Source organism: Talpa occidentalis, unplaced genomic scaffold (genome assembly GCF_014898055.3).
Source record: "Talpa occidentalis isolate TD23 unplaced genomic scaffold, MPIMG_talOcc4v2.1 talOcc4.11, whole genome shotgun sequence".
Classification (NCBI taxonomy): Eukaryota; Metazoa; Chordata; class Mammalia; order Eulipotyphla; family Talpidae; genus Talpa; species Talpa occidentalis.
In genome coordinates, this window is record NW_023601104.1 from 76,280,138 (window position 1) to 76,308,023 (window position 27,886).

Consider the following 27,886-nt stretch of genomic DNA (forward strand, 5'->3'; position numbering starts at 1 on the left):
TCTGTCATTTTCTCAACCCAAATCAAACAACAGTTTGTGAGAGACGCTTTTGGGTGAGCGTTGGTATGTTGGCTTTTGGGTGTTTTTTTTTTTTTTTTTTTTCCTTTTAGGCTAAAAATAAGAGGAGACTGCCTTCCAAGTTGCTGCTTACTCTGAGCCTGGAGCCTGGAAGAGAGATGGTCCTTTGATGCAGCAACAGAACTGGGGTTTGGGGCTTGGCTCAGGCAAAGTGTACACACAGTAGCCTTAAATCTGATGCCCATAATTTCTGCTATATTTTTGTCAGACCGGTCCTGCAGAAGTGAGGGGTGGGCAGGCCTCTCCTGAGGATGAGATTTCATGGTCCTAGTTTATCGATGTCATTAGGCAGATCTAAAATGAACATGGTAGATGATCTTTTTTTTTTTTTTTTTATAGAGGCATGTTTTTATTTATTTATTTATTTGTTCGTTTGTTTCGTTTATACATGCACTGGGTACAGTCAGAAGCGCGGGAGGGTGAGAGAATTCACCAGAGCCAGAGCAGGGAGCAGAGCAGGCAGAAGGACAGAAGTACACTGCTGAGGGGAGCAGCGGGCGGCAGGAGAGGTCTGCGCTCCATGTGGGGCCCTCCTCTGGTGGCCGGGGAGCAGCCGGGAATCGAACCGGCGCTGCAGAGGCTGCGGGCAGCTTCACAACCAACCCAGCGCTCAACCGCTGCGCCACCGGGGAGGCCCTAGATGATCTTTTATAGAGACACCATTGCAGATTCGGAGACAGAATCTAAGGGTGAGTGGACAGATGTTCCTGTCAGGCCCTCTGTTGCCTGAAGCTAAGAGGGATCGACAAATGAGAATAACTTAGAAAATATTAATACCTCCTTAGGGTTAGGCACCTGCTAGTTAACTTGTTTCATATCACCTTGAAAAAACCCAGAGATAGGTTACTAACTCCATTTTCTGTTGAGGAAATTGAGCCTACAGATTAACCAACCCAAGGCCACAAGCAGCCACAGCAAAGACTGGAATAAGGTAGAAACAACTGGAGTTTTGCTGATAATCACAACAGTTGCAGCCCCCAAGCTCTGGCTCCCTGGGGAGCAGCTCCGACATTCAGGTTTGACAGTGTCTGAGCCTGCGATGGTGTGAGTTCGTCTCTGGTCTCTTGACTCAGTGCTCCTTCCAGCGGATCAGTGGTGGCTACTGTCCTAAGGTTGTGTCCTCAATGTACTCCTTACTGAGTCTTGTGATCTCAGACCCCTGAACCTTTATAGACCTTGAATTCAGTTAAAGTTAGGGATGAGACTCTGACTCTCTAAGATTTCAATAATGTTTAAAGTTGTGGGATTTCAGGATATGTCAGTTGATGAGATTTACCTAGTATCTGTTTCCATGTTAACTGGTCTACAGTCCAGGCCAAGAGGTTGCTAGTAGGTGCATAAACTGGAATAGCTCTTAAGGAGGACAATTTTGAAAGATATATCAAATTTCTTTAAAAGAAAAAGTGAACCTTTTTTGCACTCAGTCATTTTACTGGTAGGCATTTATTCTATGGCAGTAGTTAAGGGCATTCTCAAATATTTAGTTATAAGGATATTCCTGGTAGTATTAATAGTGAAAAGTTGGAAGCATCTTAATTTTCCAAGAAAGAACTAGGCAGATCATGTTATACTGACAAAGTGCTATAGTCTACTCATATAAAAATGTTGATACTGCAGTCTATGCATGGACATTGATTGAAAAGTTTTCTTGTTATTGAAATAAATAAAAAAAAAACAGTATGATACCGTGTATGTGTGCGTACAGGTGGCTCTGGCACATAAAAATACCATTACTAGAATAGTAATGGTGGTTATCTTTGGGCAGCAAGACTACAGGTGATTGTTCTCTTTAATCAGCTTTATTGAGGCCTGATTTGTATACAATATAATTCACCTGAGTTTTGACACAAGTACATACAATTATAACCAACACCACACTCAAAGTACAAAACATTTCAAAGTTCTCTCATGCTTCTTTGTAGTTATCACTCATCCCCTCGAGAGACTTCTGATCTGCTCTTTGTCACTGTAGATTAGTTTTGCTTGTTCTAGCACTCATTCCTTTTGCTTGTATATATCTGTTGATACTGCTTCAGTGAACATTACCCATTCACTGAAACAGCAACAACCACGATAAAAATGAATTGATCTTGTCATTTTTAGAAGAATTACCACCCCAAAAAGGCAGGAGCCTCACCTTCCTCTTGTCCCCTGTAGAAGGGCATCGCTGGGAGAGAAGGGAGGTGAAATAAATGCCAGAGTACGCACATTCGACCATTTCTGTAGGCAGAGGGCCTTGTGTGCATTTCTGAGTTCTAGGTAGACTGAAATAACAAAACCCAGCACTGCAAACAGTCTCAGCAGTAAATGGAAGTAACAGTAGCAATAATACCCAGCTCATGAATTCAGTGAGCTCAGTTTCTAGTATAGAATAATTCCCAGATATATTCATTCTTTCTTTTCCACCTAACCCTACTTCTTTTCCACTATAAGTTCTACAACCAACTTTCCACTGTTATTTATTAGACTTAAGCTTGCATTTTGCTTTTCTTATCTTTGCAGACATGTGTCTTGTGCCACTATATTCCCATTTCCTGGCAATTAGCATTTAATAAATACTTATAAATGGATAAATAAAAATGATTTTTACCTTCCTCATTCACCAGCCATCTACCTTCACCAGACATCTACCTTCCTCATCCATCAGCCATTGGAGGAGGACTAATTGGAGGATTAATCATCATGAAGATGATTAATTCGACCCATTCTGAGGGGGTTTCCCAGTATGACCCTCTTCCATCATTGCTGGTTTAAGACACTGAAATAGAATTACTTGTATCATTCATTTTTCCAATATTTTAATAGTCATTATTACATGTAGCCATTATTCAAAGCATCAGGTAAAGAAAACAAAGTCCAAAACTTTATGGTTTCCATTCTAGTGAAAGACTTTGAGTTACCAGTATTCAGATGGGGATTACAGCCAATAGAGAGTGGTCTTTAGCAAAGGTTAGAGTTCAAATTTGCCCAGATAGCCTTCATAGACATGATTTTAAAAACTAGCAAGTCTTCATTTTACAGCTCAGGTTTGTCAGTTACAGTTTTATAAATACCCTGATAGCAAATCAGACACGTTGTATTAAAGATTCACAGGACAAATATTTCAAAATAAAAATTAAGAATACAGAATATATGCATAGTACTGAAATAAGTATAATGCAATTTATGAATGAGAACAAATTAAAAATGCACAGTATTTCGGAAGTTGAGGTGACACTAACAGTACTGAATAGTCTTATTTCTCTTCCAATTCAGTTTTTTTAAAGATGAGAAGTCACTTTTATAACCTAAAAGTATTCACTTATTAAAACTACATTAATATTTTCATAGATAATAAAAGATGAGCCAAACACGTACACATAGAACTGCCTATCAGTCATGCCAGATCCCTGTGCAGAAAATTTCCTGCATGACCTCATTCATCTGTGAGGACACAGAGCAATTCTTGTTCAGACATACATGTTCATGTACTCATCCTGCATGGTCAGCCTCCACTCCTTGATGTTTTTCTTCTGCTACGAATGTGCAAGTCCAGTTGTCTGCTTCTTAGAGCAGACATCTACCTTCCTCATCCACCAGCCATTGGAGGAGGAATAGGGCCATGAAGATGATTAATTCGACCCATTCTCCTGAGGGGGTTTCCTGGTATGACCCTCTTCCATCATTGCTGGAATCAGATGAGTTTCCATAGCGTCTTGTCTTTTTCACATCTTGCTAAAGCAGTTTTGAAAAATAAAACCACCAACTCAGCTATTCCCCAGAAGAAATCTGTTAGCAAAAATAATCTCCATGTATATTGACTCTGATATCCAAACCTTGTCCTTTGGAGATGTAAATCATTTTGCTTCTTGTTCCCCATCCAACTTTCCACATTTAACACTGGGCAGTTTTACTCCCCCTACCCTCCTAAATACAGGGTTGGAAAACAGTACATTTGATGACAATCTGCCTTTACCTTCTTCCATTGCTTATTCCTTTATTTCTGGTTGTGCTAGAACTCAAAGTGGATGATCACAGGAAAGCCAGTAAGCAAACTATTGTCCACATTAAGAACAAGAGCCACATTGGGCCTTCCTGGTGGCGCAGCGGTTGAGCGCTGGGTTTCAAAGCTGCCTGCAGCCTCTCAGCGCCGGTTCGATCCCCAGTCACCGGGTGAGGGTCCCACATGGCGCACAGACCTCTCCTGCCACCCAGTGTACTTCAGTCCTTCTGCCTGCTCTGCTCCCTGCTCTGGCTCTGGTGAATTCTCTCACCCTCCTGCGCTTCTGACTGTACCCAGTGCTTGCATAAATAAATAAATAAATCTAAAAAAAAAAAAGAACAAGAGCCACAAACTTCATTTCCAAGTTGGGAGGAAACTGAAGCTGTAAGAAATGAGTGGATTTGACCTCATCACAGAGCTCAGCAAGATCAGAGAGAATCTATAATGGGCTGAACGGTGTTCTGTCCTACGTTAATGCACATGTTGAAGTGATAACCTCCAATACCTCAGAATGTGACCGTAAAGAGGTAGTTAGGTTAAAATGGGGACATTAGGGTGGGCCCTAATGGAATGACTAGTGTCCTTTAAGAAGAGATTAGGACACAGACAGAGGGAAGACCCTGTGAAGACACAAGAAGGGAACCATCTACAAGCTGAGAGGCTACGGAAGAAACTAACCTCATGACACCTTGATCTTGGACTTCTCGCCTTCTAGACTGAGGAATAACTGTGATTAAGCTACCCATGCTGTGGTATTTTATTATGGCAGCCCTAGCAAAAGTAACACAGAATCCAAGTTTTCTGGCTAATTCTGAGTCCTTGTTATATTCCTACTTCAAGGAATTTCTTGGATTTTATATCCTGGATTCTACAATTTAACAAAAAAGAAGCAAGAAAACCAGCTGTTGTGAATACCTGCTATGATGCCATGATATGTACATTTACAAGTGTTATTTCACTCAGCAAGCATCTCTTAGAACACCTTCTATGTGCTAGGTCTATTCTAAGTGCTGTGAACAATAAAGATAAACATCTCTGCCTTCACTGAACACACATTGTGAAGGAAGAGACAGATGATAAAATAAACAAACCACAAAGGGCATGTTAAATGGTAAGTACTACAAAGAAAAAATAAAACGGGGGAGAAATATAAAGGGACTAGGGACTGCCATGGAGGGAGAGGTATTTGTTAGAGTTTTTAAGTGATGAGAGGTGAGGAGTTTGTCCTGGGAGTTTCACTGAGAAAATGACAGAACTCAAAAACAGTGGAGAAGGGAATCATGCTGATAACTGTGACTTCAGGATGTGTCAGTTGAGGGAAGAAGTTTCCAGAAAAGCAAAAACCAAGGCTCTGAAGTAAAGCAGATTACACCTCTTCAGGAAAACTTGTTTGGTTTTTAATTTATTTAGCTGTTACCTCCATAGTAAGAGGTACATAATATCCCTTTATCTAGAGAAAAAAATCTCCAGTGGATAAAGTGACTCCCAGCAAGGTGAAGTGGTGATGTACTTCTTTCTTCAGAGGCTGGCAGCTCGATGAGCTGGATGTGGTGACCAGTGAGAGAGGCCATGGGCTTCTCAGTTATGCCCCATGACACATGATTATGCCCTAGGACTCCCCACAGGTTAGTGCCTTTTCAACAGGGGGCCTCAGGCACTTCGCACACCTGCTGCCTTTGCTGCCATTAGCTCGGCATTCCACACAAGCTATAGTGTTGCTTGTGGCAGGTGCCACAGTGCCCAGGTGCCAGCATTCTACAACCCAAGGACTGCGCCATCTGATAGCAGCCAATCAAGACAGGCAGAAGGAGAAAATCAAGCTGAAGCTTAAAATAAATTCTGGAGTAGCTCTGTAGGGGAGATAAAAGTTTAATAAGCAATCTTTGATTACTGGGTAGTTTAGTAAGACACAAATCTTCCTTATAGGTTATATGATTTTTAACCTTATAACTTGCATTTCTAAAACTTGTCACTTAATTTTTTCCTTTAATAAAATTGTTTATTTAAGTAGAACATATGTATAGACAAGCACACAAATCATAAGCTCAAAGCATTTCACAAAATATTTATCATCACCCAGAATAATAAACATTACCAGTATTTCAGGCAACCTGCTCACTGATGATCGCTCTATTTCCTTGAAACGAGTCATTGGGATTTTGATAGTACTGAGATGAATCTGTAAGTTATTTAAGTAATATAGCTATTTTAATCATGTTTATTCTTCCAATCCATGAGCACAGGATATCTTTCCATTTCTTTCTATCTTATTTGCTTTATAGAGTCTTGTATTTTTCAATACATAGGTTCATCATCTCCTTTGTTAAGTTTACTACCAGGTATTTTATTATTTTTGGTGTGGTTGTAAATAGGATCATTTTCTTATTTCCCTTCCTTCTGATACATTGTTTGTATATAGAAATGCAACTCTTTTTTGTGTGTTGATATTGTATCCTGCCACTTTACTATATTTATTATTTCTAGTAATAATAATTTTGGTAGTCTTTTGGCTTCTATATGTATAGAGAACAGTGACAGTTTCACTTCTTTTCCAATTCGGATTTCTATATAAAGTCTCTTTTTTGCCTAAATACCTGGAAATGATTACCAATAGTAAGTTAAACAATTGTGACAGTGGATATTCTTGTTTTGATTTTAGTGGAAACACTTTTAGTTTTTTACCATTGAGTATGATGTTGGCTCTGGGTTTGTCATACATGGCTTTATTATGTCTAGATATTTTCCATTTATTCCCATTTTATTGAGAGTTTTTATCATAAATGGAAGCTGAATATTGTCAAATGCTTTTTCGGTATCTATTGAAATGTTTGTGTGATTTTTATCTTCCTCTTTGTCAATCTGGTGATTTTGCTGACATTGACTCACTTGGATACGTTGAACCAGCCTTGCAACCCTGAGTTGAAACCTACTTGATCTTGGTAGATGTACACTGTATTGCGGTATTTGGTTTGCTAGGATTTAGTTGAGGAGTTTTGCATATATGTTCATCAGGGATATCAGTCTATAGTTTTCTTTTTTTCTACAGTCCTTGTTTGGTTTTGAGACAGGGTAATGTTGACCTCATAGAATATGTTGGGGAGATTTCCAGACTCTTCAATTTTTGGGGAGAGTTGGAATATGATATGTATTTGGTGCTCTTTGAAGATTTGGTAGAATTCACTGGGGAAGCCATCTAGTCAAGGGCTTTTGTTCATAGAGATACATTTTGTTACTTTCAATTGCTGTGCTTGTGATTAGACTGCTTAAGCTGTTTTGCCCTGGTTCAGTCCTGGAGGATTGTTACTAACCTAAAAATTTGTCCATTTCCTCTAGGTTTTCCGCTTTGTATAGAGACTTTCATAGTAGGTTCTTGTGATCCTTTGCAGCATCTGTTGTAACTCCACCTCTTTCATTTTTTTATTCTATTTATTTGGGTTTTCTCTTTTTTTTCTTGGTAAGCCTAGCTGAGGGTTTGTCATTTTTGTTTATTTTTTCAAAGAACCAACTCTTGGTTTCACTGATCTTTTGGACTTTGTGTTTTTTATTTCATTTATTTCTGCTCTAATTTTTATTATTTCCTTTCTTCTATTGATTTTTGGATTCATTTGTTTTTTTTTTTTTCCCAGTTCCTTTCTCTATAAAATTACATTGTTTACTTCATTTTTCATTGTTTACTTCATTTCATTGTTTACTTCACTTTCATTTTTATTTTTCTTGCCTTTTCACATGGACCTATATTGCTGTGAACTTCCCTCATGGTGCTGCTTTTAGAGATCCCATAGGATGTGGTAGCTTCTCTCTCCAGATACTTTCTAATTTCTTCACTAGTTTCCAGATTTTTTTTTAATTTCTTCAGTGATTTCTTCATTGACCCAGGAATTATTCAGAAGCATTTTGTTTAATCTTCACAGGTTTTGGTTTATTCTAGGATTGTTTTTCTGGTGAATTTCTGACTTTATAACATTTTGGTCTGAGAAGATGCTTGATATAATTTCTATTTTCATATATTCTCTGGGACATGTTTTGTGTTCCAGTATGTGGCCTATTCTTGAGAATGTTCCATGTAAGCTTGAGAAGAAAGTATATTCATTTCTTTGTGGTTGGAAAGCTCTGTAAATGTCCATTAAGTCCATCTGGTCTAACACTTATTTAAGGTCTTTTTTTTTTTTTAAGCTTTATTTATTTATTTATACAAGCCCTGGGTATAGTCAGAAGCACGGGAGGGTGAGAGAATTCACCAGAGCCAGAGCGGGGAACAAAACAGGCAGACTAACGAAATATACTGCTGAAATACACTGAGCAGCAGGCGGCAGGAGAGGTCTGTCATGCCATGTGGGACCCTCGCCGGTGGCCGGGGATCGAACCAGCGCTGCAGAGGCTGCAGGCAGCCCAGCGCTCAACTGCTGTGCAACCAGGGGAGGCCCTTATTTAAGGTCTTTATTTCCTTATTAACTCTCTGTCTGGACAATCTATCCCTCCGTTTATGTCAGTGGTGTAAGGTGTCCAACAATAATTGCATTTTTGTCAAAATGTTGTTTTAGTTCCATTAATAGTTGCTTTACATAACTTGGTGTGCCTGTGTTAGGTACATAAATATGAACGACAGGTACAAACTTTCTTGATGAATTGTTCCCTTGATGCATTATGTAGAGTCCATAAATCACAACCTAAGTATACAGTTTTTTGTTTTGTTTTTTAAGATTTATTTTTATTTATTTATGCATAAAAGAACTGGGATGTAGGCCAGAGGTGTGGGGGGAGTGAGAGGATTCACCAGAGACAGAGTGGGGAGCAGAGCAGACGGATCTAATGAAATACACTTCTGAGGAGAGCAGAGGGTGAGACAGGAGAAGTCTGCTGTGCCATGTGGGTTAGCTCCCTGGCAGGGATGGAATTAAGGTAATTACAGTGATAGCACTGAGTCCTAACCCCTATACCACCAGGAAGGACCCAATATATAGTTTGTTTATTTTTTTAAAGATTTATTTATTTATACAAGCACTGGGCACAGTCAGAAACGCGGGAGGGTAAGAGAATTCACTAGAGCCAGAGCAGGAAACAGAACAGGTAGACTGACGAAATACACTGCTGAGGGGAGCAGCGGGCGGCAGGAGAGGTCTGCGCACCATGTGGGATCCTCCCCAGCAGCCAGGGATCGAACCGGCGCTGCAGAGGCTGCGGGCAGCTTTGCAGCCCAGCGCTTAACCACTGTGCCACCAGGGGAGGCCCCCAATATATAGTTTTTGTCAGTCGGACCCCAATAAAATTGGTTTAAAAAAAAAAAGAGCACAGGCCACCTGGTGATGCAGGCAGTTGAGCACAGAGCTGTGTATGAAGCTGTCCACAGCCTCTGCAGCGCGGGTTTGATCCCGGCCAGCCAGGGAGCTACCCACATGGCACAGCAGACCTCTCCTCTCTTGCCTGCTGCTCCCCTCAGCAGTGTATTTCAGTCAGTCTGCCTGTTCTGTTCCCCTCTCTGTCTCTGGTGAATCCTCTCACCCTCCCGCACATCTGGCCTGTACCCCAGTTCTTTCATAAATAAATCTTAAAAAAAAAACAGAATTTAGGGCCTCCCCGGTGGCGCAGCGGTTGAGCGCTGGGTTGCGAAGCTGCGCGCGGCCTCTGCGGCGCCGGTTCGATCCCCGGCTGCTCCCCGGCCACCGGAGGAGGGTCCCACATGGCGCGCAGACCTCTCCTGCCGCCCGCTGCTCCCCTCAGCAGTGTACTTCGGTCCTTCTGCCTGCTCTGCTCCCCGCTCTGGCTCTGGTGAATTCTCTCGCCCTCCCGCGCTTCTGACTGTACCCAGTGCATGTATAAACAAAACAAACAAAGAAACCAGCAAACAAATAAATAAAGCATGCCTCTATAAAAAAAAAAAAAAAAACAGAATTTAAAAAAAGAGCACAAAGGAGACGTCAAGAAAAAGGCTGAAGCTCTAAGGGGATTCCTCAGAGGAAAAGTTGAAGGAAATGAACTAGACAAGAATAAAAGAAGGGCGTCCCCTGGTGGCGCAGGCGGTTGAGCGCCACTTTGTGAAGCTAGCTGCAGCCTCTGCAGCGCGGGTTCAATCCTGGCAGGCCAGCCGGCCAGCGAGGGTCCCACATGGCATGGCAGACCTCTCCTGTCATGCCCGCTGCTCCCCTCAGCAGTGTATTTCATCAGTCTGCCTGTTCTGTTCTATCTCTGGTGAATCCTCTCACCCTCCTGCACATCTGGCCTGTACCCAGGTTCCTCTGTAAATGAATAAATAAATCTTTAAAAAAAGAATAAAAGTAAATGAAAATAAGGTAGAGGTGAGGGACTTACTACCCAGCAGTGACCATGTTGATGAGGGAGAGAGACAAAAGAGCTTCAACATTAGACTCAGATTTAGGGGCCACAGAGTTGCCACAAGATCACCTGCACAAGTGGGGTAAGGAAGAAGATTTCTTCATTTGCTTACTTATGACACAATCCTTGTTGAAAGCTGGCTGTATTTGGCAGCGTTCTAGGTGTTGAGACGACTAAATTCCTGCTTTTACTGTGCATCTATTACAACAGAGAAGGGGGTGGGTAGTAAACAAGTACACTAGGGTGCATTTTGTAGAACTTTAGATGAAAGTAGCTGATATGAAGAAAACTCAAGCAAGATAAAAAGCTAAAGAACTGAATTCTCAGGAATGGCTCTCTGAAGAGGTAATCTGACTTAACTGAAGTGATGAGTCATGTGCCGATCTCGGGGCAGAGGAACAGTGGCCACGTGTGAGGAATCAGAAGCAGTCTTAGCTAGAGCCAGTGACGGCAGAGTCACGGCACACAGAGGATACCTGCAGCTCTGACTGCTGTTGAAGCCAGGCAGCCTGCAATCCCAGAGCTGTTAGCTTGATTTCCACTTCTTTAAATACTTTCTAAGATAACATATCATTCTTCCTTTTGGTGTAAGTAGTTCTCCTCCTAGTGGAGAGCTGTTTCCCTTTCAGGAGGATCAGTTGACTACCTGCAAGATACTTTTTTCTGCTGCATGTTGGCTTACTGTTTAGAAGCCAGCAGAGCTAAAAATAACAAAGTCTGGAATGGAGCACAGTGATTAACCTGCCAAATTCTGTAGAGAGCCAGGAGCAGCAGGGAGCAAGGCAGATCAGGTCCCAAGCACCTTGGGCAGTCTCTTCCCTGAGAAATCATCACATAACTTCTGATCTGGATTTATTGATTACTCTCCCTTTCACCAGTGAAAATTATACATCCTGATGAGAAGATAATCACACTTGAAAGGTTTGCTCCTTCCCAAGATGGTGAACAGCAACAGCTGTTGTACCAGTATCTTCCTCTGAAATGCTGGTTTTTAAAAAGAGGGAGGGGGCAATGATATTTGTCTAATTACGAAAGCAACACATATTAATTGTTGGGAAATTAGGTGTGCAGAAAAGTGTAAAGTCAAGTCATCCAAACATCACCTGGCTATAACCAATATTAATATTTCTGACTTTATACAATTATATACCATATATGAAGTCATTTGGTAGCTATAGTTTGTATCCTAATTTTAAATTTAGTATTACTTAGTAATCACTGTCCCATTGACACACCTTTTCATTCCACAAACTGGACTTTAGGTGCTAGTGATTCCAAGAGATAGAGTGCAGTGAGAGGCTGGAGTTGACGAAAGCCAAAATTATATCCACTGTAGTTGTTTTCTAAGGTAATAACTGCCGTGTTACAACCTGGCAGCTCTTCAGCTCTCACTTCTAGTTCATAAGAGGATATTATACAAAGAGGATAGGGGAGACTTAGAGACCTGGGACTGCTTTTTGGAGTAGATTATTTGATTTGGTGTGTAGCTGTCAATAAGACTTGGTTCAATACATAATACATTACTGAGGAACATATTCATGGACTCATAAATGGCATTTAAAAATTGTCTTGTGGGGGGCCTCCCCTGGTGGCGCAGCAGTTGAGCGCTGGGCTGAGAAGCTGCTGCAGCCTCTGCAGCACCAATTCGATCCCCGGCCGCTGGAGAGGGTCCCACATGGCACACAGACCTCTCCTGCTGCGCCCGCTGCTCCCCTCAGCAGTGTATTTCGTCAGTCTCTTCTGTTCCCCACTCTGGCTCTGGTGAATTCTCTCACCCTCCTGCACTTCTGACTGTGCCCAGTGCTTGTATAAATAAATAATCTTTAAAAAAAAATTGTCTTGTGGGCCCCTCTGGTGGTCTAAGAGTTAAGTTTTAGCTCTATTAGTACTGTGGCCTGAGTTTGATCCCGGGTCAGGGAGCTAACCCACATGGTGCAGCAGAACTCTCCTGTCTCACCCGCTGCTCCCCTTAGCAGTGTATTTCAGTCAGTCTGCCTGTTCTGCTCCCTACTGTCTCTGGTGAACCCTCTCACCTTCCACACCTCTCACATATACCCGAGTTCTTCTATGGATACATTTTTATTTATTTTTTTAATAGTTTTTTTTTTTTTTTAATAGAGGCATGCTTTATTTATTTATTTGTTTGTTTGCTTGTTTGTTTGGTTATACAAGCACTGGGTACAGTCAGAAGCGTGGGAAGGTGAGAGAATTCACCAGAGCCAGAGCAGGGAGCAGAGCAGGCAGAAGGACCAAAGTATAGGGGAGCAGCAGGCGGCAGAGAGGTCTGCGCGCCATGTGGGACCCTCCTCCGGTGGCCGGGGAGCAGCCGGGGATCGAACCGGCGCTGCAGAGGCTGTGGGCAGCTTCGCAACCCAGCGTTCAACCGCTGCGCCACCGGGTAGGCCCTATGGATACATTTTAAAAAAAATCTTTAAAAATTGTTTTTGATTGCCCGTAATATGGCATATACATTGTGACTGCCCTAATAAGTGGATCTTTCTAACTAGGAAATTGCTGATTCTTAGTCTTCAGAGATAAAGTATGCTGTCTCCAGCAAAGACACTATAAGAGATTTACTGTTCTCTACCCAACTTAAAACCACAATTTTACGTGTCACTTTTATATTTGGCTCAGCTGAACTTCGTAATGGTTATTTGCAGAGTTCAGCCTATCGAGAAATAAAGCAACTTTTGTATTCCTACAGTTCTGGTGTCTCTGCTACCTTTTTCATTTTTACTATGGCCAAAGCTCTAGTAGGACCCAAGCAGAGACCAAATCCACTTCTTGAACAGCCATAATCATAGCTTATAGGTAATTTTATTTTTTATAATAAATTTTATTTTTATATTCCCCATACAATTGCAACCCCCTTATTTTGACCCCAATCCCTCCCCTCCCGCCCCCTACCCCCCATAGAGTGTCTCTGGTTCATAGTTGTTTGTTGATTTTGATTTTCACTTTCTTATAGTTATTCATTTTCCTGGTCCCTTATTTAAGTTTTCTAGATTCCTGCTATGAGTGAGACCATCCGGTATTTTTCTTTTTCTTTCTGGCTTATTTTGCTGAGCATGATCCCTTCCAGCGTCATCCATGTTGCTGCAAATTGCATGTGTTTATCTTTTTTGAATGCTGAGTAATATTCCATGTTGTATAAGTACCACATCTTCTTGATCCAGTCATCTATTTTTGGGCATTTGGGTTGTTTCCAAAGCTTAGCTATTGTAAATAGTGCTGCGCTTATAGGTAATTTTATTGTCCTTTCTTACTTAGCAGCATACAGATCATACGACTTATGACATCACATGAGTAGCAGGCACTATTAGCTGCCTGTTCAATACCCATTTCCTCTTTCTTCATCCTTGGTCATAGTAAGAGTAAAAGATCAAAAACAGCACTAAACAGATAGGATGAAAAAGACTGAAGAAACATACACCGTGACTGGTCTAAGCCAATTGCACAAACCTTAAACCCCATGGCCAAACACTTTTCAGCCTGTCTTACAAGTGGCTGTGTGATCAGTTCCCATCATGGGCATAGGAGAAAACCTGAGAAATATTTCGTTTCAGAGGGGCAGGAAAAGTGATTTTCCTTTGCCCCCTTTTTCTCATCTGTGAATATAGTGTGAAGATCTAATTCTTGAAGCTGTGGCTGCCCTCTTTTAACAGAGAGGAAGGTGTCAAGCAGATACACAAAAAGTTAGCATGATCAGAATGCTGGAGCTGAAGGGGAAAAAGTGACTAGATCCTTGGTGACATTTTTGAGTTGCTAATCAACTTTAGACCTGTCTACTTTGGGAAACTTAAGAAACATGAAAATTTCCTGTGGTTCAAGGCACTCTTTTCTCACAGGTGAACCTATTTTAACTGATACATGCCAAGTGTGACCACATATGTGGACCTTTTTTCAGCTTTCCTCTTAATGATTGATTTTCAGTTTCATATCATTATGATCAGAAAATATCCTTGATAGTATTTCAATCTTTATAAATTTATTGAGACTTTATTTTATTCCCAACATATGGTCTATCTTTAAGAATGTCCCATGTGCACTTGAGAATAAAGTCTGCTGCTCTTGGATCTTCTGGAAATGTCTATTATATCAAATTGGTCTAATGTGTCTTTTAAGACCATTGTTTCTCTGTTAATTTTTGGTCTGGAAGATCTCTCAATTGATGTAAGTGGGATGCTAAAGCCCCCTATTACTACTGTGTTGTTGTCTATTTCTTTCTTTAGGTCTGTTAATATTTGTTTTATGTTTAGGTGATCTGTGGGACCATAAATATTAGTGATTATTAGGACTTTCTTGATGGATTGACACATTTATTTTTACATAATCTCCACCTTTGACTCTTTTTGCCTTTTTTCTTTTGCTTAAAATATGTATATCTGATGAGTTTATTAGTTCCTGCCTCTTTTTTTCATTGTTCACTTTCTCCATTATTTCACCACAAGTTTGTTTTTATTATTAAAATAACACATTTATTATTAAAATAACCAAATGCTGGAATTTGGTATTGTAATTGTTCTCATAATCTGAACTCTTCAAAGAAATGGCCACAAAATTCACAATGTTAAAAAAAAAAAAACAACACACTATCTTGATAAAAAAACAAAACATTTAATCCACAGGCAGCCAAGGTCTAATTGTTAACAGTCATGATGACAATGCACTTAAGTTGCACACTTTAGCCTCACCATTTGGAGTGATGCAACAATGGATGATCCATTATTGCAATACAAATCATAGTTGCCAACACCAGTGGACAAGGGAAAAATCAGTGACGATAGCTATAAATGATGAATAAACTATGCTTTATCTATTTGACACTAAAAGCAATGGTATGAATATGAATTTTGTATCCTTTCTCCTAATCTTCTGTACCTGTATCCCAAAACTAGGATTTTCCTTCCCAAAGAGGGAGGTTTCCTGGGACTAGAACTTGCAGTACCAAAACTGGGACAGTCTCCTATAGACCAGGATGATTGGTTACTCTAGTCAGTCAGATGAAAGCATGCACATAAAACACTTAGCAAGATGCCTGGTACAGAGAAGTGTTCATTAGGGTCTCAAGGAAGTTGAGTCTGAACTTTGGGGTACAGAGAATTTTTCCAGTGATGGGAGTGAACTGGTCCTACCATGTAGAGGCTGGGTAAGGAGCTTTGGTGAGGTGTTAATTATCTGTGAGGTGGATTTAGGCTTGTAGCTCTGTTTTATTGTCTTTGATTCTCTAACAGGCTGCATAAGAAACCATGAGCAAGCAAGATAATGAGGCAGCTAGACACCAGGGAAAGACCACACTGGATGTGTTCCTTGACACATAAAACTTAGAAAAAGCATCTGGGGTGTGCTGTGAATGGTTTAAAGTCCTTGTTAAATAAAATTCAGGACAACAGTTATATGCTTATCCTAAACAATTATTCATTGCTTATTTGAAATTCAGTGGGATCCTGTATTTTTATTTGCCAAATCCGACTACACTACTGTAAGTGGGAACTTAAAAAAATGCAAACCAAATTTTTTAATTCATGATATTGCAAAGTTCAGAGAGTGAATGATCAACTGATAGACAACTGAAAAAACAGAAATCATGACAAAGGAGTCAAGGACCAATAACAGAGAAAGGAAGTCTATTCAGTAGTAGGAAAATTGGACTTCCACATGCAAAAGAATGAAACTAAGTCACTCTCTCACACCATCAATAAAACTAATTCAAAATGAATCAAAATCGTGGTCAAAGAATGTAAGACCTGAAACTACAAAATACATAGAAGAAAACAGGCAAAACACTGTGACATTGGCTTCAGTGATGTCTCTGGGGACTCAACCAGAAATGTAAGGGAAGCAAAAGCAAATAAATTGGACTTCATCAAACTAAAATGCTCTGCACAGCAAAAGAAACTATCGTTAAAATGAAAAGATACCTACCAAAAATGGGAGAAAATATTTGCAAATCATATATTCGACAGGGGTTAATATTCAAATCAACAATAACGCAAACAACTCCACAAAAAGAAAACAAATGACCCAATCAAAAAAAGGATAGAAGAGACACTTCTCCAAAGAAAACGTACAGACGGGTACCAGGCACACGGAAAATGCCCATTATCATTTATTATCAGGGAAACGCAAATCAAAAGCACAATTAGATACCACCTCACACCTGTGAGAATGGCCCATTATCATAAAGACCAGAAACCACCAATACTAGCAAGGATATGGAGAAAAAGGATGGTGTTGGCCATGTAGACAGGTCTGGTACCCAAGGAATACAGCATGGAGGTTTCTGAAAACATTAAAAAGTAGATCTACCTACATGCCCATGGATGAGTGGATAATGAAGACATAACATATGTACACAATGTAATCCACTCAGCTATGAAAAAAAGGATGAAATCTTGCCATTTGCAACATAGATGGAACTGGAGGGGATTATGCTAAGCAAAATAAGAAGGAAAAGGACAGGGCCTCCCCTGGTGGCGCAGCCTCTGCAGCGCCGGTTTGTTCCCTGGCCCCTGGCGAGGGACACACACACACACACACACACACAAAGAAGGAAAAGGACAAATACTGGATGATTTCATGTATAGTGGAATATGCAAATCAAAGCAAAGGAACAGATAAAAACAAATCCTTGAAACCCGACTACAGAAAGGAGTGGGGGGTCAGAGCAAAGGAAGAAGGGGACCCAGTGGACTATGGTGGAGGATTACTGAGGCTTTGATCAGGGTGTGGTATGACAGTTACACCCCTAAAACAGTGCTGTAAATCAATGTTAGCTCAAAAAACATAATTTTGTAAAAAGACAGAAATCAAAACGTTAAAATGGTTATTACTGAATGGTGGTATCACCGTGAATTTAATTTACTTTTCCTAATTTCTATTTTTTTAGGAAAATGTTGTCTGAATGTAATATTTAAAAGAATTAAAATAGTATGGTTTCTATGATAGAGAAATCTAGAGAACCCCCTAAGGGATGCATTACTCAGAATCAACTAGCTGTTATAAGACACAGTCCCCCAAATACAGTAGCTTAGCCCAATAAAAATGTACCCCTTCCTCACATAAACTCAAAATGAGTGTTTTAGATCAGTGGACAGCTCTTTTTCAGATGGGATGCAAGAGATCCAGGTTACTCTATCTTACGGTTCCTCCATAATCCAAAGTTGACCTCTAAAGTTATCACATGTTGTTTCTATCTCCAGCTAGCCAGGTCAAAAGGGAAACTGAGAATGAAATAAGTCTGAGTAAAAGGATAAAGAGTGGGAAGATTTTTATAAGCCAGGGTGGAAGTTCCATACATTAATTTAATCCATATTTCAAGGCTAGAATTCACACAACAGTTCCTGCCACCAAGGACATGAATAAAAAACTTGAACAAACTAAAGGCATGACATGTTCCTAGAATATTTCACATTTTTATGGCTATTTGATAAAATCATTCTGAAAAGTCATCTAGAAGGAAAAAATATAGATAAGAACAGTCAAAACTTTCTCAAAAGAAAAATGATAATGAAGAGTAGTAAGTCTATGGAAGGGGAATTTTCAATATCAAATATGGGAACATATTAAAAGTTTACAATATTGAAATAAGAATGAAACATGAAACATCAAATCTATAATATGTAGCATATATATACACATATATGCAGGAGGGGGGAGAGAAATAGAGAGAGACTAGCTCAGAAAATGACATAAGTATGAATTAGAAGTTTCTTTGAGTACTTAAATGGCCTTCCACACTCTAGGACCAACATGGACAACCATTCCTTTTAGGGCCCTCCCTGAAGGTTGCACTGACTCCTCCTTTCATGAATTGGTAATATTTTTCATTATCTGTTAGCCAATACTTCTGTCTAGCCCTTGCTGCCTCAACTTTTATAACAATTGGGAGAAGCAAGTTCAGTGCCTTGATCTGAATGGTGATTACACAGATATTTACTTATGTAAAAATCTATCAGGCTATAAACGTCAGATTTGTTCACTTTATTTTATGTAAACTATACCTCAAAGAGAGATTTAAAAAAGAAGAGAGCTCTTTAAGCATTTACAACAGGGGGAATATTATTAAGCCTATGTAATCAAGGAAGACTTTTCTTGATTGAATTTGAATCTGAACAAGCTGAGGGCATAGCAGACTGCTCTGGACAGAAGGACCAGCACTTATAACAATGTTAAGGTGACAGGATTTCTTGGGAAAGTGCTCATCTATACTGGCTTTTAAAACTTTTATAGAGTTTAAATTTAAACTTTTATAGAGTTTAAATCTATGACATTTAAATTCTTTTTTTTTCTTTAAACTCAGTAGTTATTTATTTATTTAAATGGATTTTTTTTTTAAAGATTTATTTATTCATACAAGCACTGGGTACAGTCAGAAGCACGGGAGGGTGAGAGAATTCACCAGAGCCAGAGTGGGGAGCAGAACAGGCAAAGTGATGAAGTACACTGCTAAGGGGAGCAGCGGGCGGCAGGAAATGTGGGACCCTCGCCCGGCAGCAGGGAATCGAACCGGTGCTGCAGAGCTTCACAACCCAGCACTCAACCGCTGCGCCACAGGGGAGGCCCGACATTTAAATTCTTAACCCACCTGATATTTTTGTGTGTGATATTAGTTAAGGCTATAATTTCATATTTTTCCATATAGATAACTAATTACTTCAACCCCACTTATTGAAAAAATTATCCTTTTTCTATTGCTCCGATATGACAACTATATTATACATCAAGTTTCCATATTTGAGTGAGTCTCCTTCCAGGCTTTCATTCTATTCTAGTAGATACTTTATATCTCCATTAATAACACCTATCTTTAATTACTGGATCTGTATAAAGACTTTTCATAACTAATAGGTATGTGTCCCCATGCTTAAGTTTTTTCAAGAGTACCTTGTCTACTCTTAGCCCTTTGCTCTTTCATAAATAATTCAGAATTTTTAAGATTAGCAAAAACATTTACTAGAATTTTGTGCACTGAATAAATATATCAATTTGGGAGAGAACTGACATCTTTATGATATTGTCTTCTATTCCATGAATATGATGCATCTCTCTTTTTTTTTTTAAAGATTTATTTATTTATGCATACAAGAGCTGGAGCTGGGTTACAGGCCAGAGATGCGGGGGGTGAGAGGATTCACCAGAGACAGAGCAGGGAGCAGAACAGGCAGATTGACCAAAGTACACTGCTGAGGGGAGCAGCGGGGTAGTCAGGAGAGGTCTGCTGCGCCATGTGGGTTGCTCCCTGGCCGGCCAGGGATGGAACTCGTGCTGCAGAGGCTGAGGATTGCTTCATAGGGTGGTGCTTAACCCCTTGCACCACCAGGGAGGCCCTGGTACATCTCTTTTATTTGGGTAACTTTAATTCACTAAAGGATTATTTTCTCAGTGCAATCTTGTGTGTCTTTTTTTTTTTTTTCACCTGTTTAATTTTGCATACTTTATTCTTTGTACCAATAGGTTAAGAAAGTAAAATTTTCTTAGTTACTGATTTATAATATTTATAAGTGGCAGACAAAACGTTCATTTTCACTAGTAACATTCAGTAATCTCTTTAAAAGCAATTTTAATCCTCATTTTAAGCAAAGTGCAATAATAACTTAATAAGCTAAAGACACACACAAAACCTGTATATCTTGAACTACAAATGAGGTTTCCATAGCCACATAGAGTTCTACTTAAGTACACATTTCCACACTGAACAAGTACTAACAAATGTTAATAAAACATTACCTGAAATACTTATCCTGCCATCAGCTTTTTAAGCATTATCATTCCTGATACTGAAAACATTCATTTTTAGAAGCTCTAATCTGACCTGGGAAAATGAGTTATCCTAAATCTTGACAAATTATGTTATAGACCCAAAAGATTTTAAATCAAAGAAGTCCTCTAACACAGAGGCTTTCACATGAAACTTAAGTTTCTCCAAAAATCCCTCATCTGAAAAAAGGAATATTAAAAATATTATCCTGTGACAGAAACATTCCTACAGAAGACTATTTTCTTATCTTCTTCCTTTAAAAGGAACAAACCAGTTCACTATCTTTTAATTACCTCAACTGTTGTAGTCTCAAAACTCTAGAATATATGAAAAACATGTCTCAGCTATCATAAAGTCAAAGGTGCCATTTAGACCTTTCATGTTAAAGAACTACTGTATAGCCTAAAATGGCACACAAATACCACTTTACAGTGTTAGATAGCCGAAAGTCAGAGAGAACAGTACGGTTTGCAAGTTACTTCAATTTGTGTGGTCATTAAAACCTAGTTAGTAATTCAAGTATGGTATTCTAAAGGTAGGCAAGTAAAGGCTCAGATATCACTCTAAAATCAAAGATGTGAAAATAAATGCTAAAAACTTTGTGTTTCTCTTTCATTTCCATGGCTAGATATCAGGAACTCATTGTGGAAAATATAGTTATTATTAAGGGTTTCCCTAGAAGGTAACAACACTTCAGAGTACAAATGGTATCACGATCCATAGTTTGCTTCGTCAAATGCTTTCCTAGCTCGTTTCAATTCTTCATTCATAGTAAGCAAGTCTTTAACCCTAGCAAACTTCCTTGGGTCCTTTCGAATCAAAAAGACGATATCTTCAACTTGTACTCGACCTTGTCTTCCAATTGACATTGCCTTGTGAGTCATTTCTGTAATGAACTCTATGACAAAGTCTTCAAGAATATCCACTGACTCAGTATAAGGATTCTGGTCATCCCCAAACCCATACATCATGCATCGTAATTCTTTAGAAAAAAGTCTCTTTCCTTTATCCTGTCCACCTTCTGCACCTCCTCCAATTTCTTCATTCTCCTCCTCAAAGGCGGGGTCTTCCTCCTCATCAGCCATCCCACCACAGCCGCGCCCACCCGGCCGACCTTCTGGCGCCACGCTTTACTACTAATCTTGTGTGTCTTTTACTAGTTTTGTTTTTTAGGTGTTTATATTTTTGAAGTTTTGGACTTATTTTTAGTTTATTATTTTTACTATTTTTATTGCTAAGTAAAAATGTAGTTTGTATAATTACTTTTTTAGCATAGTTAGCATGTTTAATGGGCTTGCAAAGTGTTCTTAATCTAATTTGTCTGTCGATTATTTTGTATTTTCCACAAAGAAAATTATCATTTATGATTTATGACAGTTTTATTTACTTCTTTCCAATGCCTATACATTTATTTCCTTTTTTGCCTTCCTGTGCGGGTCTGAGATTCCAGAACAATGATTTATGGAAGTGGTAATAGATTGTGTGTATCTTGTAATAAATCTTAAAAAGAATGCTTCATTGTTTCAGAGGTAAATATGAGATAAATTTGTTGAAGGTTTATTTTTTATTATAGAAGGAAATTTCCTTCTCTTTTTCGTCTGTTAGCAGCTTTTTTTCCCTAAGTCATGAATGTTAGATTTTAACCAAGTGACTGTATAACTTTACTTGCTTATATGGTGTTTCTCCTTTAATCTGTTATTAAAGTAAGAAATTATATCAATTGTTTTTTAAACATTGAGTCAATGCTGCATTACAGGAATAAATTCAGTGTGGTCATAATATGCTATTTTTCTCTGTTGCTAAATTTATTTTGCTAATAACTTGTTTAGGATTTTAAAAATCCATGTTCATTACTGAACATTACCTGTCATTTTCTTTCTTATACTTCCTTCTTAAGTTTAAATATCATGATTATACCAGTCACTTAAAATAAATTAGACAGTGTTGGCTTGGCCTGCGCAGGCGCAAGCCCGCAAGATGGCAGCGGCTTCGACGCTGCTGCTCCGGAGTCCGCGCCCGCCGGCCAGGTAACTCTCAGCTCCGGCCCGCCTCTATCACAAAAAGGTAGTGGATCATTACGAAAATCCCAGAAATGTGGGTTCCCTTGACAAGACATCTAAAAATGTCGGAACTGGCTTGGTGGGAGCTCCAGCATGTGGTGATGTGATGAAGTTACAGATTCAAGTGGATGGAAAGGGGAAGATTGTGGATGCCAGATGTAAGACACTTGGCTGTGGTTCTGCAATTGCCTGCAGCTCATTAGCCACTGAATGGGAGATAGGGAAGACGGTGGAGGAAGCCTTGACCATCAAAAACACAGATATCGCCAAGGAGCTCTGCCTCCCTCCGGTGAAGCTCCATGCTGGCCGAAGATGCCATCAAAGCCGCCCTGGCTGATTACAAGCTGAAACAGGAGCCCAAGAAGGGGGAGGCGGAGAAGAAATGAGCCTTCAGCAGAGCCCCTAGCAGGTCACTTGGCAGTTTGTCCACCCGCCCTGCGAACATAGATGTTCAGAAGCCCCTCGCGCTGCAATAAATAATAGCCCCTGCACTATGAAAATAAATAAATAAATAAATAAATAAGACAGTGTTCTCTTTTGGAATTTTCTGGGAGAGTTGGTTTAAGATTGAGATTATCTATTCTTGATTGCTAGGTAGAATTCAGTACAACCAATCAATAGGCTCTTGCTGATTTTCCATCTAGGAGTTCTATTAGTTGCTGAGATAGGGGTGTTGGCATCACCACCTGTAAGCAGTTTGTCTGTATCTCCTTTCAGCTAGATCAGTTTTTGCTGCAAGTAATTTGAGGTTGTTGTTGAATACATACACACTTAGGATAATTGTCTTTTTGCAAAGTGTTGGCTATGTCCCCCAAAAGATATACTGAAATCTTAACCCCTGGTATCTGTGTATGCAACTTCATTTGGAAGTAGAGGTCATCAGGTTATGATGAGGTCATACTAGATTAGAGTGGTCCTTATAGAGAAAGAAAAATTGGGCCACAGACACACAGGGAGAAGAAAGCTAGACAATGACAGAGCAGAGATTAGGGTGATACAATTATAAGCCAAGAAATGCCAACTATTTTTAGCAAATATCAAAAGCTAGAAGAGGCAAGGAAGGATTCTCCCTTACAGGTTTTATAAGAACCATGGCCTAGTCAACACCATAATTTTGGAATTCTATCCTGTACAACTGTGAGATAATAAATTTCCACTGTTTTAAATCACCTTATTTGTGGTACTTTGTTACAGTCCTAGGAAACTAATAATACACCTTCTTGGTAGATCAGCACTTATCTTGTGTAATATTCCTCTCTGTCTCTAGTAATATCCTTTGCTTTGAAATCTACTTTATCAGATATTAACGTAACTACTCCTGGTTTTTTGATCAATGTTTGCATGGAAAAATCTTTAAATCTTCTTGCTTTCAACCTATCTCATTTAATTTGAAGTTTCTTCTATACAGTATATTTTTGAGTCACATTTATATATCTACGCCGCTTATCTTTATTTTTTAATTGGTGTATTTAGACCATTTACATTTAAGGTGTCTATTGTTAATGTTTCAATCTGCTTGTTTATTTCTATCTGTTTCCATGCTTTAATTTCCTTTTCTTGTTTTTCTGTGGGCTATTTAAACATTTTTAAGATTCAATCATATTTATTCAGTCCATCTTATTTATATGCTTTTGAGTATATCTCTGAATACTCTTCACTGTAGTTGCTCTAAGTATTATGACATAAATATGTACCTAATTATAGTTTACTATCAACATTTTAGCACTGCAAGTGACATTTTGAAACCTTATCTCATTGTCTTGAGTATCATATGGTATTATAATTTTTGTTTTAATCATCAAATATGACCTCTAAAACTTAGGAAGAGAAAGATATTGTATACATCCAAATGTTTACTATTTTCTTTGTTCTTTCTTCCTTCTTAATGTTCTAAAATAATTTCTTTTATTATTTCTTTTCTTTCTGAAGAATTTCTATTAGCTTAATTTTAAGGAGAGACCAATTATGGCTGGTTTTTTTCCTTTGAGAAAAGGATTTCCTCTTCATTTCTGAAGGATAATTTCACAGGATATAGAAATTGTGGTGACAGTTCTTTTCTTTTAGCACTTGAAAAATGTCCCCCCCACTTCCTTCTGGTCTTCATGTTTTCTATGAAAATACTGTCATTAAACTTGGTATTCTGTATAGGTAAAACATCATTTTTCTCTGTTTTCAAGATTTTTTTAGTTAGTTTCCAGAAGTTTAATTGTGTTGTGTGCTAGAATGGACTACTCTGAATTGTCCTGCTTGGGATTTACTCAGCAACTTGAATAAACAGATTTCTGCTTCTTACCTATTTTGGGTGGTGTTAGCTATCATTCCTTTAAATATACTTTTAGTCCCACTAGCTCTCCATTCTTCTGGGAATCAGATAGTGTAAATGCTTGCATTGTCGCAGAGGTCCCTTGGCCCCTGAGGCGCTATTCTTTTTCTTTTCTTTTTTCACTCTATCTCTGCTGTCCATACTGCATAATTTTTATTGATTTGGTCTTATGCTCACTGATTTTATCCTTCATCATCTCCATTCTACTACTGAATCCATGCAGTAATTTAAAAAAAATCTTTTGTTGTATTTCTTAGTTTTATATGAAATTTGTTTTTGTAACTTCTATTTTTTCTGGATTTTTAGGTTTTTCTTTTGTTTTTAGAGAATTTGCAATGATTGTTAAAGCATTTTATGATGGCTTCTTTAAAAACCCTTGTCAAGGATGTCCACATTCATCACTACTATTCAACATAGTATTGGATGTTCTAGCTAAAGCAATTATGCAATGGAAAGATATAAAAGGAATCCCAATTGGGAAAGAAGGGAAGGTATCATTATTCACAGATGACATGATAATATATATATAAAGAACCTTTAAAGTTCATAGAAAAACTAATTAAAATGATAAACCAATTCAGTAAAGTGGCAGGTTACAAAATCAATACATAAAAATCAGCTGACTTCCAAATGCAAATAATCAGCCTGGAGAGGAAGAAATTAACAAAACCATTCAATTTACAATTGTACCAAAAAAATTTTAAATAACTGAGAATAAACCTAACAAAGGAGGTGAATGATCTTTACAAGGAATATTATAAAACACGGTTAAAAAAATAGACAAAGACACAAAGAAATGTAAAGATAGTCCCTGCTCATGGATCAGAAGAATTAACATTATCAAAATGGCCATCATTTATAATGCAATCCCAATAAAAATTTCAATGGCATTTTTCAAAGAAATGGAACAGTATTGTTGAAATTCATATGTAATCACAAAAGATCCCATATAGACAAAATGCTCCTGACTAAAAAGGGGGAAAATGGAAGGATTACACTTTCTGGCTTCAAACTATATTATAAAGATATAATAATTAAAACAGCAAGGTACTGGAACAAAAACAGATACATAGACTAATGAAATAGAATTGCGAGCTCAGAAATAAAATCACACATATATGGTCAACTAATCTATAACAAAGAAGAAAAGAATATACACTGCAATAAGGACAGTCTCTTCAATAAATGGTGTTGGGAAAATGGGGCTGTAACAGGCAGAAGAACAAAACTAGACCACCATCTCACACTATATATGAAAACCAACTCAAAATGGGTAAAAGACATGGATGTAAGACCAGAAACCATAGAATACATTGAATACAGGTAAAACACTCCATGACATAAACTCTAGAAACATCTTTAAAGGCACATCTCCAGCAACAAGGAAAAAAGAGAATATAAACAACTGGGACTGCATCAAACTAAAAAGCTTATGTACACTAAGAGACAGTAATCAAAGGAAAGAGACACCCTACTGAATGGGAGAAAATATTTGCACACCCCGAGAAGGAACTGATATCAAAGATCTATGAAGAGCTCATGCAACTCAACAAAAAGAAAATAAACCCAACCAAAAAATGGACAGAAGAGCTAAATAGGCACTTCTAAGAATCTATGCAAATGGCCAATAGATACATGAAAAGATGTTCATCATCACTTCTCATCAGGAAAATGAAAATCAAAACCACACTGATACCTGGGAGAACGGCTCATATTTAAAAAATAAATAAATAAAAACAAAACAGAAACAAAAAGTACTGATAAGAGTGTGGATGGACCTTACGTCTCTGATGGATCTAAAACAGTCGTTGATTTTTCAGTTTGTTCAGTTTTTTCTTTGTTGGTATGCCAAAATAACAACTTCCAAGCTGCTAACATGCTTTCATTTTGTAGTTTCTCAATGGTTTCTCCACATATACTATCGACAGTTAAAAAAAAATATTTTATTTGTAATTTTAACAATTCCAACTTTAGAGAGTTATTCCAGGTACCTATTTAGCCAAACTATTGAAAATGGAAACCTCTCTTATTTTCTTTTGAATTGCTGCTTTCCCATTTGGAACTTACCAATTTGAGAGTTTCTATTTCTCTACACACTGACCAACTTTGGGTATACCTCGATAGTCAGCTGGTCTCTTTTCTTTATACTCATTATTGCTTAGGTTTCTTGAATCTTGTGGGTGACCCAGAGAATGGAAGATTTCAAGAAATGGAAGATGTGAAAACCCTGCTAGTTTTATAGGGAATAGGTGTGATGGCTACCCTTCATGTACTCTAACAGGCTGTCTGTTTAAACCACAAAAGTGGGGTTAGAATTAACAGAGATACAGTTATTTATAGGGTTAGGAAAAAAAAAACTGAAGGCATGGAGACTTTTAGGGTGAGAAGACTTTTTCTATTAAATACTTTTGCAGCCAGACTCTGTCCAAACTGCAGTGAAAAATGGTAGTAAACATCTGTTTTTTGCATATTCTTAATTGCCTTACATCCATTTTTTCATATTCTGATAAGAGCACAATGACTTCCTCCACTGAAGTTTTTTAGACTGTCACAAGCTAAACTTTTTCCTGGTTTATGGAGTCATCACATGGCATGAGCCTGGCAGATAAAAGCAATGCATTCTTCTGACAACAGTACTTTTTTCGGAGATAAAAATGTGGACACAAAGGGAATTTTCTTTGAATTAATTGCCATATTTGGAGCATTGAAATTAACTGCAATTCTAAAGCCTGGAAAATCTGTGTAAATAAAAAAAATCTATGAAGAAACCATCTAGGAAGAGCAGTAGAGAACACATGTTGAATATAATGTCAATAAATCTATACCTAGTACATAATAAGAGATGCTGTGATATTATAAAAATATTGCTAACAGTAAAACATAAATATTCTTAGAGAATATTAATCACTGTCAGAAAAGTGGTCACAGGTGGAATTGAAGTTCCTTTATTTCTCCTGATTTTTCTTCTATTTGAGTGGGGACAGACTCTTCCAGTGCACAAGTCAGGCAGTTAATACGGACTAGGATACTTAAGTTAAAAACTCAGGACAGTAAAAGAAAAAGAGTAGAAAGGACAAAGACGTGAGCAAAAAACAAATTCTAGTGTGAATTAAGATACAAAAACTTAAACTTGTGTTCAAGTTGAAATGGTCAATCTTGAGTTTAAAATGAGATACAAAAATCAAAGATCAGACTCTGAGTACACTCTAGGCTCAAGTAGGAAGTAAAACAAAAAAAAAAAAAATGGCCAAGGTAAGAAGGGGTCAAGGAAACTACCTGCAATTGAAAGATTCCATATATGCTTCCACATGCTGAAGATTCCGCATACTATATGTAGTAGTGATTCCTGGGAG

The 27,886-nt window shown here is 38.4% G+C and overlaps 2 protein-coding genes and 2 pseudogenes across 4 annotated transcripts in view; 1 reads left to right on the forward strand and 3 right to left on the reverse strand.

The window, feature by feature from the left end:
* The window catches only part of SLC8A3 (solute carrier family 8 member A3), a 153,139-nt gene extending 125,293 nt beyond the window's left edge, over window positions 1–27,846 (reverse strand). For all 3 annotated transcript variants that reach the window (XM_037503598.2, XM_037503592.2, XM_054691306.1), the window contains exon 1: window positions 27,810–27,846. The gene's annotated coding sequence lies outside the window, so the exon portion shown is untranslated. The remainder of the gene's footprint in view (window positions 1–27,809) is intronic.
* Window positions 1,860–27,850, reverse strand: LOC129145145 (selenoprotein K-like; annotated as a pseudogene).
* Window positions 18,745–21,525, reverse strand: LOC119239237 (transcription initiation factor TFIID subunit 13-like). Its single transcript, XM_054691315.1, has one exon. It carries the CDS (start codon window positions 21,233–21,235, stop codon window positions 20,861–20,863), a length of 375 nt encoding a protein of 124 aa, XP_054547290.1. The 5' UTR covers window positions 21,236–21,525; the 3' UTR covers window positions 18,745–20,860.
* LOC119238113 (iron-sulfur cluster assembly enzyme ISCU-like) lies at window positions 22,128–22,703 on the forward strand (annotated as a pseudogene).
* Window positions 27,851–27,886: the final 36 nt, after the last annotated feature.